The 14,979-nt window shown below is 45.7% G+C and overlaps 1 protein-coding gene across 11 annotated transcripts in view; it reads right to left on the reverse strand.

Annotated features, from left to right (window-relative positions):
- The window catches only part of TACC1 (transforming acidic coiled-coil containing protein 1), a 100,247-nt gene that overhangs the window by 47,713 nt on the left and 37,555 nt on the right, over positions 1–14,979 (reverse strand). For 3 of the 11 annotated variants that reach the window (XM_036011582.1, XM_036011581.1, XM_036011584.1), the window contains 2 exons: positions 1,324–1,510; positions 274–389 (listed from right to left, as the gene is read on the reverse strand). The exons of 1 other annotated variant lie outside the window; for it this stretch is intronic. In XM_036011582.1, the coding sequence (XP_035867475.1) occupies positions 274–389; positions 1,324–1,484 (277 nt within the window). In that variant the 5' untranslated portion in view covers positions 1,485–1,510. Of the gene's footprint in view, positions 1–273; positions 390–1,323; positions 1,875–14,979 lie in introns of those variants that run through there. 7 more of the 11 variants (XM_036011583.1, XM_028527085.2, XM_028527084.2 and 4 more) reach the window with 5 other exon arrangements.

Below are 14,979 nucleotides of genomic sequence, written 5' to 3' on the forward strand. Positions count from 1 at the left end.
TTCTTCGGGGCTGAAGAGGAGGGTCCAGCAGGAAGATTCTGATAATGATAATCTCATACTGTAAGTGTACTCACTACTTGGGGAAGAAACCTCTGACTACCACAATCCTCAAAGACAAACATTTCAAATAAACCAGGAGTTTTAAAACAGCCTTTTCTCAATAAGGAGACAATCTAACCCTTTTTAAATGGCTCTAGGTTAGCACTTTTCCTTCCCTCATTTACATTTCCAAAACTTTAAAACAGAAGAGGAAGAAAATGAAAGTTTCCTTACCTTGGGTTTCCGCCCCAGGTCCTGCTAATCCTAGTGATGACTCACAGGATTCCTTGAGAGGTGATCTGATGGGTGTTTCAACTTCAGGGGTCTCAAAATTACCTTCAGAATCCGAGCTGCCAAGGGGGAAAAATGAGGAATTACCACTTTCAACGGTATTTCTGACACCCTTTATAATCCATATATCCAAAACGGCTAAAGTCCAGAATTTTTGCCTAACTTTACAACCCACTGGTCCTCAGCCCGGATTGGCCTGTGGGTGATGCTGCAGGTTTTCTAGCGGGGCCCTCCACGGGCTTCCGTCTGGTGTGTCCTGTCTCCCTGACATCACCATCCTCCGGGGCTTTCCTCCAGTACCGTTTCTCTTGATGTCATACTTCCCTCTGACACCCAGAAAAAAGCTCTATTCAACCGACTCCTTTTCTCACAAGAGCCCTTTCCCAGAGCCTTCAAAATTAAGACTGCCCCCTCCCCCCTAAAAAATTAAGGCAATTCTCGCCATGACGCTTTTTCTCTGGCAGGCCTCTCTACCTGTTATAACTCACTGGGCCCTAGGCTGAGAATGCTGTCACCTGCCTTCCGCAATCACATGGGTGACAGCTCAGCAGAGACCACCATTTCTCACCAGCTGCCAAGGGCCTGTCATCACGCGACCTCCTCTACCAACACTGCATTTTTGGGACACAGCTGGAGCGACTTCTTCCCCACAGGGAAGGCCCCAAGTTCCACAGAGTGAGATCAATGACACTGAGGTCCCGGGGCGGGGGGTAGATCGAAGCTTAGGCAAGACCGGGATGCGGACAAACTGCGGATTCTCGGTTAGGTTCAGAAAGCTCATTCTTAAACGGGAGAAAAGGAAATACACGGGAGGACAGATAATCCTGAACTTTCGAATGCACAGCGGGGACCTGGTTACAGGCAGGGACGTAGCATTGCCATGAGCATGGTTACGCGGTGGGCGACCACACACACGCACACAGAAAGAGCCGCGGATGGGTGGATGGATGGATGGCAGCACGTTCGCATCTCGGCGGGGATGCGTGTACTTGCCTGAAACTCAAGGATTTGGTCTCGGCTTGCGAGTCCTCCTCCTCGGGGTCGCCCTCCGGCCCTCCGGCCTCGTCCTCTCCGGCGCCCCCGCCGCGCACCGCGGACCACGTCCATTTCGCCCACTGCACGGGGGACAGGATCTGCCAAGGGCTGAACGCCATGAGCGCGGATCCTCCGGCTCCAGCTCCTAAGAGTAGGGGAAGGGGGAGAGCCTTTTTTCCCTTTCAAAATGGAGGGAACCGGTGACAGGCGCCTGTTAGCGTTTCCAGCGGAGGCGCGGATGTGGTTAAACGAGCGCCGTCGGGGGCCGGGGTGAAAGCGCTTCCTCTCGCCCGGCAGGCAGTGCCGCTTCCTCCTATTCCTCCTTCCCGAGTGGGGCGGCCAAGGCGCCCCTCCGCGCCCGGCGACTCCCGCCGGGAAGATGCCTCTCCTGGGGCCTCCTCAGGGCCCCGGCCCGCGGCGCCCGGCAGCTCGGAGACTCTGGGGTTCGGGATCCCAGATCCCCCTTCCCCGCCGGCGCGGCGCGCATCAGCTGCGGCGGGAGCCGCGCCCCAGGAGCCGCCCCCTCGGACCGTACTACTCGCGCGCGCGGGCGGGGGCGTCCGCGGCGGCGGGACTTTGATGTCTGCAGAGCTCCCGCCGGGTCCCCCCGCAGCCGCGCCACGCTGGTCGCGCCCGGACTGCCCGAAGGGGGCTTCCCGGCTGCGACTCGGACTGAGCGCGGAGGATCCGAGCGCCTTTACGAGTCTCTGAACCTCGAGCAGGGAAGATCCATTTTTCTGCGTCCCTGCTTGCTGGACTTTCCCGCTTTTCCTTTTTATTTATTTGTTTACTTATTTGTTTATTCATTTCTTTATTTTTACTTCCCTTTGTCTACTCCTGGGGGTCCACTGCCACAATTTCACTGAAACTGCTGGCCTATTTATTTTTTATATTTTCATCTTGCCACGGTGATTTAATGGCGTTGGTGATGTTGGATCGTACAGCAGTTAAGCCCATATAAGTATATATTTAAAACTTTGGTCTTTATCTCCGCCCTGGTGTTGACAGCATGGAAGATTTCAGCCTGATCACCTTCAACCCTATTACCCCCAGGATTTGGATAATCCATGAGCCACACTCCTACTGGAGCCAAGTGCTGGAAACTTAGATGCTTTGTCCCTCCCAAACCGCACTCGTGGACGCTTTGTGGCCAGGTCTTGGGCAAAGGGTGCTAAATTACCCTGTGAAATTATAGCCTGATCCGTTTCCCATCTTCCTTTTTGAGACTTTCTTTTCATAAGGTCCAAGTCTTTGATTTCTGACTTCGTTTGCTGCTTCTGAAGTATGCCAACAGGCCTGGTGATGGCAGCCTTCAAAATAAAAACCATCTTCATGCTTGAAGGCAAAGCTCTCCGAGGATTTCTTCGTTTTCCATGCAGGAATTGATCCGCTTGGAATCACCAATGCTGCCTCAAACGCCAGGCTTAATGATCCCCTTGCGTGGCTGCATAAGGCGTTTCTTGTACTGTTATAATTTCCCAGGGTTATGATTACAGGTCCCCACAGAGATAGCAAGTCCAGAATGTAGGAACAAGTCATTGGCACGTATGTTGGTGATGAATCCTGGCTGTTTTACATATTTGGTAACAAAAACAAAAGCAAAAATAATGCAAGGTAATAGGTGGATAATTGCCTCGCCATAACAGAAGGGCGGGGTTTGCCCGAAGTCTAGGTGAAAGGGCTGGGGGTGTCGGGGTGGTTATAGAATCCATCCAGCTCCTTCCCATTGGTAAACACAGACGTCGTGAGTGCTCTGGAGACGACGAAGATGTGAAGTAAGTGGGACTCATTTTTTTTAGGTTCACAAGAACATGCCACAACTCTATCCAACTGTATTTTTAGGTTTATGGTTCACCACATAAACCTTCAGATTATAAGGTCCCCCAGGGTCCTGTATTTAACAAAAGTGTTTTGTTGCCTGGAAATAATATCACTCCGTGCAAATCAGTAACTGGCATATACTAGCTACTGTGAGAACTATTCTTCCTCTTGAATAGTTCTTAAATCTTTGATTTCTCTGCACTCCCCCCCCCCCCCTTTTCACAGTTCTACTGTAAATGCCTCCCAGCTGGTTCTGCCTCAGGTTTTTCTCACCTGGGGTCACCCTGCCTGGCATATCTGTGACAGGTACTCTAGTCTTGCTGTTCCTGTCCCCCAAATTCCCAGCCTTTTGTGTTCTTAGCCATAATCAGTAGAGAATTGGTGCTGAACTTTTAATATGTCCAAGAATCATAGTGGGGGGGGCATCTTTAAAAACACAAATTCAAACTGCCAGCAGGATCTGAAATCTGTATTTTTACCAAGTGTCCTGGGGAATTTTTTTTCACAGGATAAATTTGGGAAACAATGACTAGCTTGAAACAACTACTTGCTTCCTCCTGAACAATCTTCCTTTTGCCTGCAGTTTTGTGTCCAGTCCTCCCCCCGGCCCCCACCTTAAACTCTCTGACCTTGACAGTCTGAACTTCCTTTATCGCCCAGCTCAGGGAAAGCAGGCTAATTTCTCCTTCCTTTCTACCATCTCTATACACCAAACATCCAGAAAAGATTTACTGTGGCCCTTAGTTTTGAAAGCGGGCATTATTCATAGTTATACCAGGACAACAAGCATAAACCAGGACATCCCAGGAGGTAAGGCCACCCTGTACTTAGCGTACTATATATAATGTATTTGTTTACTTACCTGTCCCACTTCTGGACCATAAGCTTTAAATGGCAGGGATCACATCATATTTATGATTCATTTCTGTTTCCCCAGAGCTTAGGAGAGGGCCACACATTCAGTAGATGTTTAGTAAATACTGAGAAAAGGAGTATTCTAGTTTACAAATAGACCCTATAAGTTTGGCTAGGGTGACATAAATTCCTAAAGCCTGACTCATCCCCCAAAAATCCAGATTTTGAACCAGCACAGACCGGAACTTGGGATGAGTAAGATAAAGTCTGACCTACACAGCAATTTCTTGAAACTGGAGGAGCAAATGCTCAGTGTTTGAAAAGGCACTCCTGTAAGCTCCCAGACTTAATGAGAACAGCAATAAAGTAAGTAACTACTCAATAGCTTGAATTGATTTTATTGTCTGGAAGTACAAGTGATGAGGCTAATGGATATGTGAATTTTCCTGTGATTCTGGGAAAGAACGGGCAATGTTTAACAACAGATATCCTAACCAAGGTAAATAATCGTTTTGCTGCTACATCCTCAACTTCATGGAGCAAAATGTCTGCAAATAACCAGTTTGCGTTTAACCAAGTAACCAGATGAAACGCATTTGCTTTGGAAATGAGCATAAACACTGAAAGGGCCCCATCCGTTCTCTTCCTGCCTCTGCTTCTTGCCCTTCACAGAAGCTTGACCAATACACCATGAAAATAAAAAATTATAACTAGCAGGACAAATTGCTAGAGTTTGTCTAGCGTGCTAGAGTGGCCCATGGAGCCTGGATGGACAGAGTGAAGTCTTTGAGAAAGACTTCAAGCCTTCCAAGGCTTCAAGGCTTCAGGCTTTGAGAAAGTAAGTAACATTGCCATTTAGAAAGATCACTCTGCCCTGGCCAGGTAGCTCAGTTGGTTAGAACATCATCTGGAGACTTCAGGATTGTGGGTTCAGTCCCTAGTCCGGGCACATATGAGACTCAACCAAAGAATGCATCTATGAGTGGAATGACAGATGGATGTTTCTCACACTCTCTCTCTCTAAAATCAATGAATAAAAAATTTCAGAAATAAAATAAAATAGAAAGTTCACTCTGGCAACAACCCGGGGGCTGTAAAACTGCTATTTTCCCAGCTCCAAACTGCCTAGAGAAGAGCACAGCTTCTCCCAGAGGGTAAAAGAAGCAGAACTGGAACAAGAGTCCTTATCTCTCACTCCACTCATTCACTAAGTAGCGGTGCTGTAAGCAAGCCAAGCACAGTGGGAACACTTGAAACTAAAGGGAGAAGAAAACCTACTGCTAGGAAAATGGAGCTCCTGACAGCTAGTGAAATGAGGAGGCATCTGTGAAATGGTGCTGAGGGAGCGGAGGCGGCAGGGAGGGAGAGAGGGGACGGGATGGTACTCAGGAGCCACAGAGACAAAACCACCAGTGAGAAACCAGAAAGATCAGGCAGGCAGACGAACCTGTCAGCTCATCCATGCTTTCTAACAGCTTAAGAATTTGACGAGCAAAAGTTAAGTCTACTTCACCTAAGATTAAATGCCAGATTGATGATGTAATGAGAGTGGGTGGGCAGCCTTGAAGGACCTAGGGAAAGCACTGGCCCAAGGACATTGAAACTGCCAACAGCAGCTAGGTTAGGGTGCTTCAGTGGAACCTCAACGGACCATCTTGAATTTGCCCCAGCCCTGCTTTTACAGAGACATCTATCTGTTCATGGGGTGAAGTTTCCAAAGCCTGGTGGGGAACTCCCTACCTGTGGTTACTCCATCAACCTGACCACTGAATGTCTTCTCCCCCCTCACCCAGCTGAACAGTCTCATCTCTGAGCTTTTTTTCTCTTGAATATTTAAATGAAGGTCTCTCAGATGTAACGATAACAGTACTGTGCCTTATATTGATAATTTTTCATCTGATCCTTATAACCATTCTCTCATGCAGCGGGGCAGGCTTTCTCATTCTCATTTTGTGATAAAGTAACTGAATCAGAAAGGGCAACCCCTTGCCAGAAGTCACACAGCTAACGAACACCACGCTGGATCTAGAACCCTTGCCTCCAGGCTTTCAGGACCCCTGCACATAGTATCAGACCGTAAGAAAGCAGAATGCCCTCACAGCTACCCCCGGAGCTAGTGATTCTATCAGTGAGACATTCCTTGCAAACTGCTGCTGCTTCCGGCTTCTCTGGGACCAACTGCAAAATCACAAGTAGGAATGACTCCCTCCCTCCGTTAGAAACAGCTACTGTCAATAGGAGGCCTGCTGTTCTGACTTAGTCTAACCGCAAGAGCCTGCTGATGTCTATCCAAGACAATGTTGCCAATAACGGTATCTGACAACATTCAACTATTTTAATGTTACAGTCTTCACCTTGCAAGAGCTGAGTTATCCTTTACCTGTAGGCCATAGCCGCCTATAGAACCTCCCCTCCACTACCTGAACCCACCCAAATCAGGGAATTTGTACCACACATTTACACTCAAAATCATAAAGAGAACCTCCTTTCTAATTTTTAAAAGAGAAAAGCCGGATTTGTGTCCGTAGCTAATCAATACTCTTTCAGAGCTCCAGGAAGAGCAGAAGGGACCAGACCGCATGCATCAGAGTCTTGGCTGAGCTCCCCCCAGGGGCTGCTGAAAGGCCCTTGTCCAGGTTTTGCTCCGGGAACAACTCTTGTCAGACCTGCTCTGATCCATTTTGTTCTGTATCAGAAAGTGAAGTTTGACTTCCCCAGAAAGTATGCCGTCCAACCTCGGCCACAGTGAGACCTGTGACAGAACGGCCACATGGCAGTCATCCTGTGTCAGCTTCCAAAGAAGTGGGGGCAGGGGCACCCCATATGTTTTATGATGTGTCCACTGTACTGGTGTTGTTTTAGAGCCACTTCATGAGGTTCTCTCTATCCCCATGGACTAGCCTGACGATATGGTCATTGACTTTATAAGAAAGCCCATGTTAGTTCCCTACCCTGGAGTGTGAGAGTATTTGAGAAACAGTTGTGGACTACAAAAGATACAAACAGAATCAGGTCAGTCTGTCCATTCTACGTGAGGAAAATAACCCCAATGTTATTCCTCATTCTTCCCACCAACTACCGCAAATCCAAAGTTGAAAACAAGCAAACCAGAAATGAACAAAATACCCACCTAAAGCAGTAACCTATCTTTAAATTTAAAAATATCTTCTATTCCCATAGATATGTTTGGTATTTCCTGCTAAACAACACTGCAGTTACAGAGCCTGTTCAACAGGTATGTCATCTTGTAAAACAACTGTTACTGATTTAGCACATTTTGTTGTTTTCTGTTGAACTTACATTCCTTTTTAGCAGATTAGGCAATAAGAAAGTGGGCGTTCCTTTATATGTAAAGCCTCACACAAGAACCCTTTCTAAGTTGCTTATGAATTTCAGTTTCTATCACCAAACATTACTCCAATTTGGAGAAATCTACTTCACTTCAGCTACTTGAGCTGTGGGGAGGTAGAATCTAAGGCTTGAGTTAAAAAGGCTGATGGAAGTTAGGAATCTGAAATAGAATAATATTCCTTCTCCCTCAGCCATTTTATTCCCTCCCCTCTACCCTACCTCCACAATAAAATAAACCCCCCAAACGATGTATCTGGAAGACTAGAAGAACATCAGTGACAGGACCCAGATTTTCTGAGGTCATCCTGATATCCAGTTTCCTATTGACTCTCCTGGTAACTACATGTCCCATTTTCAGTTGGTGAAACACTGTCATTAAGAAGCTAGAAGGTAACAGACTGGGAAGGCACAGGAGAGGGCAGCGGAGACCTCCTGGTAGGAGGGTGTGAGGAGAAGTGTGCACCAGAAGAAAGAATAAAAGCATGAAGAAAAGAATTGCAAAATAACCGGCACACCCACTCCGCCTACATCCTCACTCTGGGGACCTGGGGCATTTCATTACAGTGACTCGTGCATCTGTGACCGATATTTATTCTCCCAGTGTTTCTAAGAGATAAGAAGGTGGGAAACTAGGAAGCGAACTCCAGGGCATGATATGAGTGAGGCCTTCTGTCGCTCTCAGCTTCATCTCTTTAGGGGAACAGGTTAACTGCCATTTTTTTTTTGTTCTGAAACTACTTGTGTGTAAAAATTGAAAGAAAATATGTCCTTTTCCTTCTCTGTTATAGTACAAAGTAGGGAGGGGGGAAACCTGTTTTCTTCATATTAGTTTTAAAACTCCAAATATTAAAATACCATTTTATTCACTCATGAATAGAAGTTAAACAACTAGCTGAATAAATAGAAAGATATTATAATGTTCTAGGTTGGTAAAATGAAATATTGTAAAGGTGGAAACACTGCACCATTAGTGTATAGGTCTGATGCAATTTTCATTCAACATTCTTAAGCGATTTTTATTGGGATTCATCAGTGTTAAAAAAATAAGACAGGGTCAAGAAAGAGATTGGATCTACAAGATATTGACATAGTTATGCAAAAATAGGCATATCTTTGTTCTGTAAAACAGAACGGAAAGCCCAGAAAAAGACCTTATGAGATATAGGAATTTATTATATGAGTAAGAAAATGTACGGTAAGTGGGGAAGGAAAGATTATTAATAAACGGTTAGAGAGTACTTGGTGGTGTGAATGAGAAAAGGGCTATGTCATGACCCTGATACGCTCAGGGGCCCCATGACAGGCCTGGCAAACCCAGTGATAGAACGTAACCACACCGGCTGGATGCTCCCGAACCCCTAACTGGCAGGTCACGATGGGTAGTCCTGTCCCAGGCCTACGGCTTCCTTAGCAAAGGTCAGTCTGTACCATGAGCAAACCCTGTCCACTGTTCCTGTGCATCTAGGATACCATAACTTTTGAAAGAGTAATTTTCTTTTCCAGGCACAGCTGCTGGCACCAGGGCTCAGGACCACAGAGCAGGAGACCATGAAATTTCTCATCTTTTTTTTTAAGATTTATTTATGTATTTTTAGAGAGGGAGGGGAGGGAGAAAGAGAGAGAGAGAGAAACATTAGTGTGTGGTTGCTGAGGGCCGTGGCCTGCAACCCTGGCATGTGCCCTGGCTGGGAATCAAACCTGCAATACTTTGGTTCGCAGCCCGCGCTCAATCCACTGAGCTATGCCAGCCTGGGCTGAAACTTCTCATCTTGTCACCTGCGTGGCTCCTCCCTCGACTGATTGTTATTGTTAACTTCCTGTACCCGCCAATACATATGTTTCTCCATTCTGCATTTGAGCCAATTCTGGAGATTTCCCTTTGCTTTCTCCCACCCCCTTAGCCTACCCCCAGTGGATTTCTTGTAGTCTGCAAGAAAAGAACTGTAGGATTGCCAATTTCTGGAGCATTTTCTCAATCCGCTGAGATCTTGCTTTTGGGCGTGTCCTCAAAATTTTGGCTCAAATAAAGTCTTGTAAAGATTTTCTATAGATTTGGATGTTCTCTTGTCATCGACAGTTGGCAATCAGAAAAAAAAAAGATCAAGTTAAAATAAACCCTCACCTCAGAGCATATACCAAGATAAATTCCAGATGGATTAGATGGATAAATAATACAAATCAAATCACAGGAAGAAAAGAATCTAGAAGCAACAGAATCTGTCAAAGCTCTGTTGGAAGGATAACTGTCCAAACTTCGAGGTAATTAATGAAATCAAGATTTCACACAAAATAAAGATTGCAGACTTGGCTACACAAGAAGAATAACGTTTCTAAATGTTTGCCTTCAAATTAAAGAGCAAATCGACAGGCTGTGAAAAATAGTAGCAACCAAGAGCTGAGACTGGATTATGTCCTAAGGCAGCAATTTGCAACCTCTTTCATCTCATGGCACACATGAACTAATCACTAAAATTCTGTGACACATCAAAAAATGGGTGGGTTTTTTGCCTATCTGACAAAAAATAGGTATAATTTTGATTCATTCACACCTGACAGCTATTGTTGTGTCGGCTGTTGTCATTTTGTTTTGACAATCCAAGGGAAAAGAGGTCAGTGCCCCTGACTAAATAGTCGGGTATTGCATGTTTTAAAAATTGTTGCAGCGCAGCAGTTGAAAACCACTGCCCTGAGGAACTCATGAACACTAGTAAGATCATCCAAACCCCAACGGAGAAGTGAATGATTGTAACCGCTCACTGTGCTTCAGACTCGGGGCTATGTGCTTTACATTTAATCCCCACCCTCTTGCCCCATAGTCTCAGGAGGAAGATATCATTTCAAACTGGTCAGGCTGGTTACATTTTCAACTTCCGGAGCAGGGGCTCCTCATCTGGGTTTAGCAAAGAAGGATATCAGAAGATCATAATCTTCTTGAAATTGTATGCAAATCATGTGTGTGTGTATTTGCATCCTCTCACCCCTTCTTCCCCACGTACAGTCAAACTCCACTCCAGGAATAATGCTTTAGGCTGACAAAAGATTAAAGCTCTAATCTGTAAGTGGAACAAGAAGATTCTCTTTTTCCAACAGTTACAAGGACGTTCTAACCGAAAGGACTCTACTTGGAGAACCCAGACCTGCCAGAAATTCATACAAGCAGCAACAAGCTCGGATGTCACGCAGTGGGTGGAAAGGAAAGAAATGCCCAGTGGGTAGCTTGGGAATCTAACCTAAGTGACCTGCTGGTGACCAAAGTGTGACACCTGTATCACTCAGAGGCATTTGCCTGGAGGGCCATGAGAATGGGAGCTCTCTTTCAGAGAAATGCAGAAGGACCTCACGAACACAGTGCCAGGGCCCCTCTGGAGACCTGGGAAGAAGGCTACGAGTGAAGGGTCCTGAAATTTAAGCGTCATTAGCTTCAGGATAAATTCGGCCTGGCCCAGAGGGCAAGAGAGAGCCCCCTGTCTCGGGAGGGGTACAGCTGGCTTCAATATTCAGAGGGAAGGAGTCACACTGACCTTTTCTGTCTTCCTAGAGGAAATGAAACACTTGAACCATTGGAAACTTGCTAAAATTGTCAAAAGAGAAATCCTACATGAATTGTGAAACATAACTCACAGGCTTACTCCTTTTATACCAGTGAACACACACACACACTTTAACTGAGATAAAAAAGAAAAACTGTAATGCTTCTCTAGCATTGTATGCCTTCTGCACCCTCATCCTTTGAATTTCTACAAGACCACCATGGAAGAGTCTAACTGCCCCCCGCATTCATTATTTTCCTATTTCTTCTGGTGAATGAACCCCTGAGTTTTTGCCGGGCATCTGGCCACCCAGCTAGACGCCACATTTCCCAGCTGGAGCCCTCCTCGGCAGCCAGGTGGGGCCTCGTGGCTTAGTTCTGACCTATGGGATGTGAGCCCATGGCAAATGCAATTTGGGGGCAATGTCTTTAAAATGAAAACTGTCTTGTACCCTCCTTCTCTCATCCCCTAGGCTGGGGGTAAGCCTGCTTCAGTTGTATAGATGAGAGTGAAGGGGCACAGAAAATCCCACCCCAAAACGTGCCCTTTGGCATGTGGATTACTTTGAACTAAAGTCAATCAAGACCCAGTAGACTTAAGGAAAATGTTTACTCCTTCTTTAACTACCTATAGGGTGGCTGGCTCAAAAAGCAAGCTGTTAGGAGAGTAACTGTGTGGCAGGGCAAACTTCTCATTACCAAACACCTGCTCTCCTATGTTCCCCTGAGTTACCTCCCTCCCTTTGATGTCCCAGGACCCTAGCGCATTCCTTAGTCCAGGATGGCACATAAGCCTCAATTGCCTGACTGCCTGTGGATCTCTTATTTTTATGCGTATCCATGTATACAAAATTAAATTTATTTTCTCCTGTTGATCTGTGGTATGTTAATTATTACACCAGCCAAAGAATCTAGAAAGGAAGAAGGAAAAATTTTTCCTCCCCTCCAAGGCCCACACTTGGGAGACGCTGAAGCAATAATGCAGATGGGGCTAGGCCAGGCTGACCTCGTGGAGCAGAATCGCCTGCTGCCCTCAACTGTTAAGTGAGAGAGAGATAAAAGTCCATCTTCTTGGCTGTGCCATCGGGTCTCTTTGTCATAGCAGCCTCACCTCCCCATTTACAACATGACCTCTTTGGGAGTATTTCGGCATCTACACTCTCTCTGATAGTGATACAGGAAGAACCTGCCTTAATTTCATCCCACATCATTGTGAGAAGGATTATGTTTACATTTCTCCAAAAATTCATCTTCTGTCTCAGCGGTGTCCTTTTCCTAAAGCCAAAAAATTCCCCAACCATGAGACTCAAGACTGCCCGTGTGGATGAGGTGGCCCAACAATCCTGAAAACAGGGTGAGCCCACATTTCCCCCTCCTGAAATGTCTTCTGATGTATAATACTGCCTTTCTGGAAATGAGGCAGCTGTATCTTTAAACATGAGAAGTGTAGACAAAAAAGCTGAAGGAAGCGGGGAGCCAACACGGAGCTTCCCACAAAGGCCATGTCTTCAGGTAGAATGGATGTGAGTACTGTACGAAGGACATTATCTTCTTTGGGAAGAAAACAATATGACTTTATAAGTCCAGAAACACTGTATGCTAAATGACTCTTTTCCCAGTTCAGAGGCTAAAATAAAAACTGACCCACATTCCATAAATGAATTAATCGTTATTGTTCTTTGGCTTTAACGCTAACTGGTGTTAGTGATTTCCAGCACTTACCCACAGAATTTTTTTTTTTAGAAATTGTTTTCTAGGCTCTGGCTGGCGTAGCTCAGTGGATTGAGCACGGGCTGCAAATCAAAGTGTTGCAGGTTCGATTCCCAGTCAGGGCACATGCCTAGGTTGCAGGCCACAGCCCCCAGCAACCGCACATTGATGTTTCTCTCTCTCTCTTTCTCCCTCCCTTCCCTCTCTAAAAATAAATAAATTTTTTAAAATCTTAAAAAAAGAAATTGTTTTCTTATTGACTCACAATTCTTTAAGTTACTTTGCTGTATTACAGAGCTACCAAGGGCAAGGTAATTTGCCACCCTAAAGCTATTCTTTGGGGTGTTGATTTTAAGCTGGTTAGTAGGAACTAAAAGATGCAGAAAGAATGTTTGACCCTCCTTTCCTGCCCAAGAGATTCAGACAGAAAGGCCTGCTCCAGGAAGGAAATCTTCAGATGTTCACCTCAGCCTAATTTGAGCTGAGTGTGGTGGGGGGGGAGGGCTCCAGGAAGGGGCCGGTAGCTAGACCATCTCCTGTGACCCACTGAAGCAAGACTGCCCACCACCTGTGTCCCACTCTGCCTCAATTACCTGTGAATTGCCCGTTTTCACTCTTGAATTCTAACATCCCATCCCCAGTAAGTGTCCAATTTTGCCTCACTGTCTTTGGGATGGCTTATGTGAATTCCCTATGCACACATATTAAAATTTGATTTTCTCCTGTTAATCGATCTCTCAACTTGATTATTAGCCCAGCTAGAAAAACTCAGAAGGCAGGAGGAAAAGTATGTTTTTAGCCCCCACAATGAAGTAATAGCATATATTTTTTCTATTTCCTTTGGCCAACGCATGGACAGCTGCTGAGGAAAATGTATTCGTTTTATTTTTTTATTTTTATTCATTTATTTTTAGAGAGAGGGGAAGGGAGGGAGAAAGAGAGAAAGACGTCAGTGTGAGGGAGAAACATCTACCGGTTGCCTCTCGTACCTGCCCCAAAGCAGGGACTGAACCCAAAACCTAGGTATGTGCCCCGACTGGGAATCTAACCAGTGACCTTTCGGTTTGTGGGATGACAACCAGCCAAATGATCCATACTGGTCAGGGTAGCAGGTGTTTGTTTGAAATTGTTTTCTGAACAATTTAAATGATAAGTCACTGACTCCAAACCTAAGCATCCACCCTAGATCTCACAAACCACAGGAATTTTTAGTTGGCATGGACCTCTGACAAAGATCACCAGCCAGATATCCTGGCTTTCAGATGAGCAAATAAGCGCCCCTGCCACAGTCATCCACAACTGCCAGAGAAGAGCTCAGGCCCCTACCTGAGTTCGCACTAGGACTCACAACCCTCGGGCAGGAAGCATGAGTTCCAGACTGTCTCCCCCGCCTCTCCCCCGCCCCTCCCCCACCCTACGGAGATGCACACTTGGTATGTGTAACAGAGACACAACTCCCCCCACCCAAGTCATCGCATTTTAAAAGGCAACAGGAACTATTTTATAAAGCAAAGAATTCTGGATTGAGCACAGGCTGCAAACCAAAGTGTCGCAGGTTCGATTCCCAGCCAGGGTACATGCCTGGGTTGCAGGCCATAACCCCCAGCAACTGCACATTGATGTTTCTCTCTCTCTTTCTCCCTCCCTTCCCTCTCTAAAAATAAAGAAATAAAATCTTTTTTAAAAGCAAAGAATTATTTTGTTTATTAAAAAATTGTGGTTTGCTTTTTAAAAATATTTTAAAGACCTTTTTTTAAGGCAAAATAATACATACACTCATTCTTTCATTCAATTATTCCACAAATGTTACAAATGACAAAGCAGACCCAGTTCCTGCCCTTATGGAACATGCATACTAGTGAACTGAGTGGGCAAAGAAATAAATATGTCACTTACAAATGGTCACTCATGATATACAAGAAAAGTGCAGGGGGCTCTGAGGAAGGCCGAGGAAGGTGCGGCGATGAGGGGATTGTTGGAGATAAAGCGGGAGTGGGGGCGGGGCCGCTGTGAGGAAGTGCCCTGCTGAGGGCTGAGCCAGGGACATGTGGAGGGTCACAGCAGAGAGTCCCACAGAGGGAACCACCGGAGCCTCTGTTCTGGAGCAAAGGTGGCTAACGTGAGGGAGGGGAACAACCCTCAGGCTCAGGTTGCTGAAGTGGGAAAGGAAGACGCAGGGGCCACGTTAAGGATGATGGTATTTGTCAAAGTGAATTTATGATGACACAGAAAAGCACAAAGATGAAAGGAAAACTTACCCATAGCATGCTTTTGATAAATAGCTACTGTTAAAATGTTGGTGAGCAATACCTCCCTGCCTTTATCTTTTTCAAAGCACCTTTTACATC

Source organism: Phyllostomus discolor, chromosome 11, assembly GCF_004126475.2.
Source record: "Phyllostomus discolor isolate MPI-MPIP mPhyDis1 chromosome 11, mPhyDis1.pri.v3, whole genome shotgun sequence".
Classification (NCBI taxonomy): Eukaryota; Metazoa; Chordata; class Mammalia; order Chiroptera; family Phyllostomidae; genus Phyllostomus; species Phyllostomus discolor.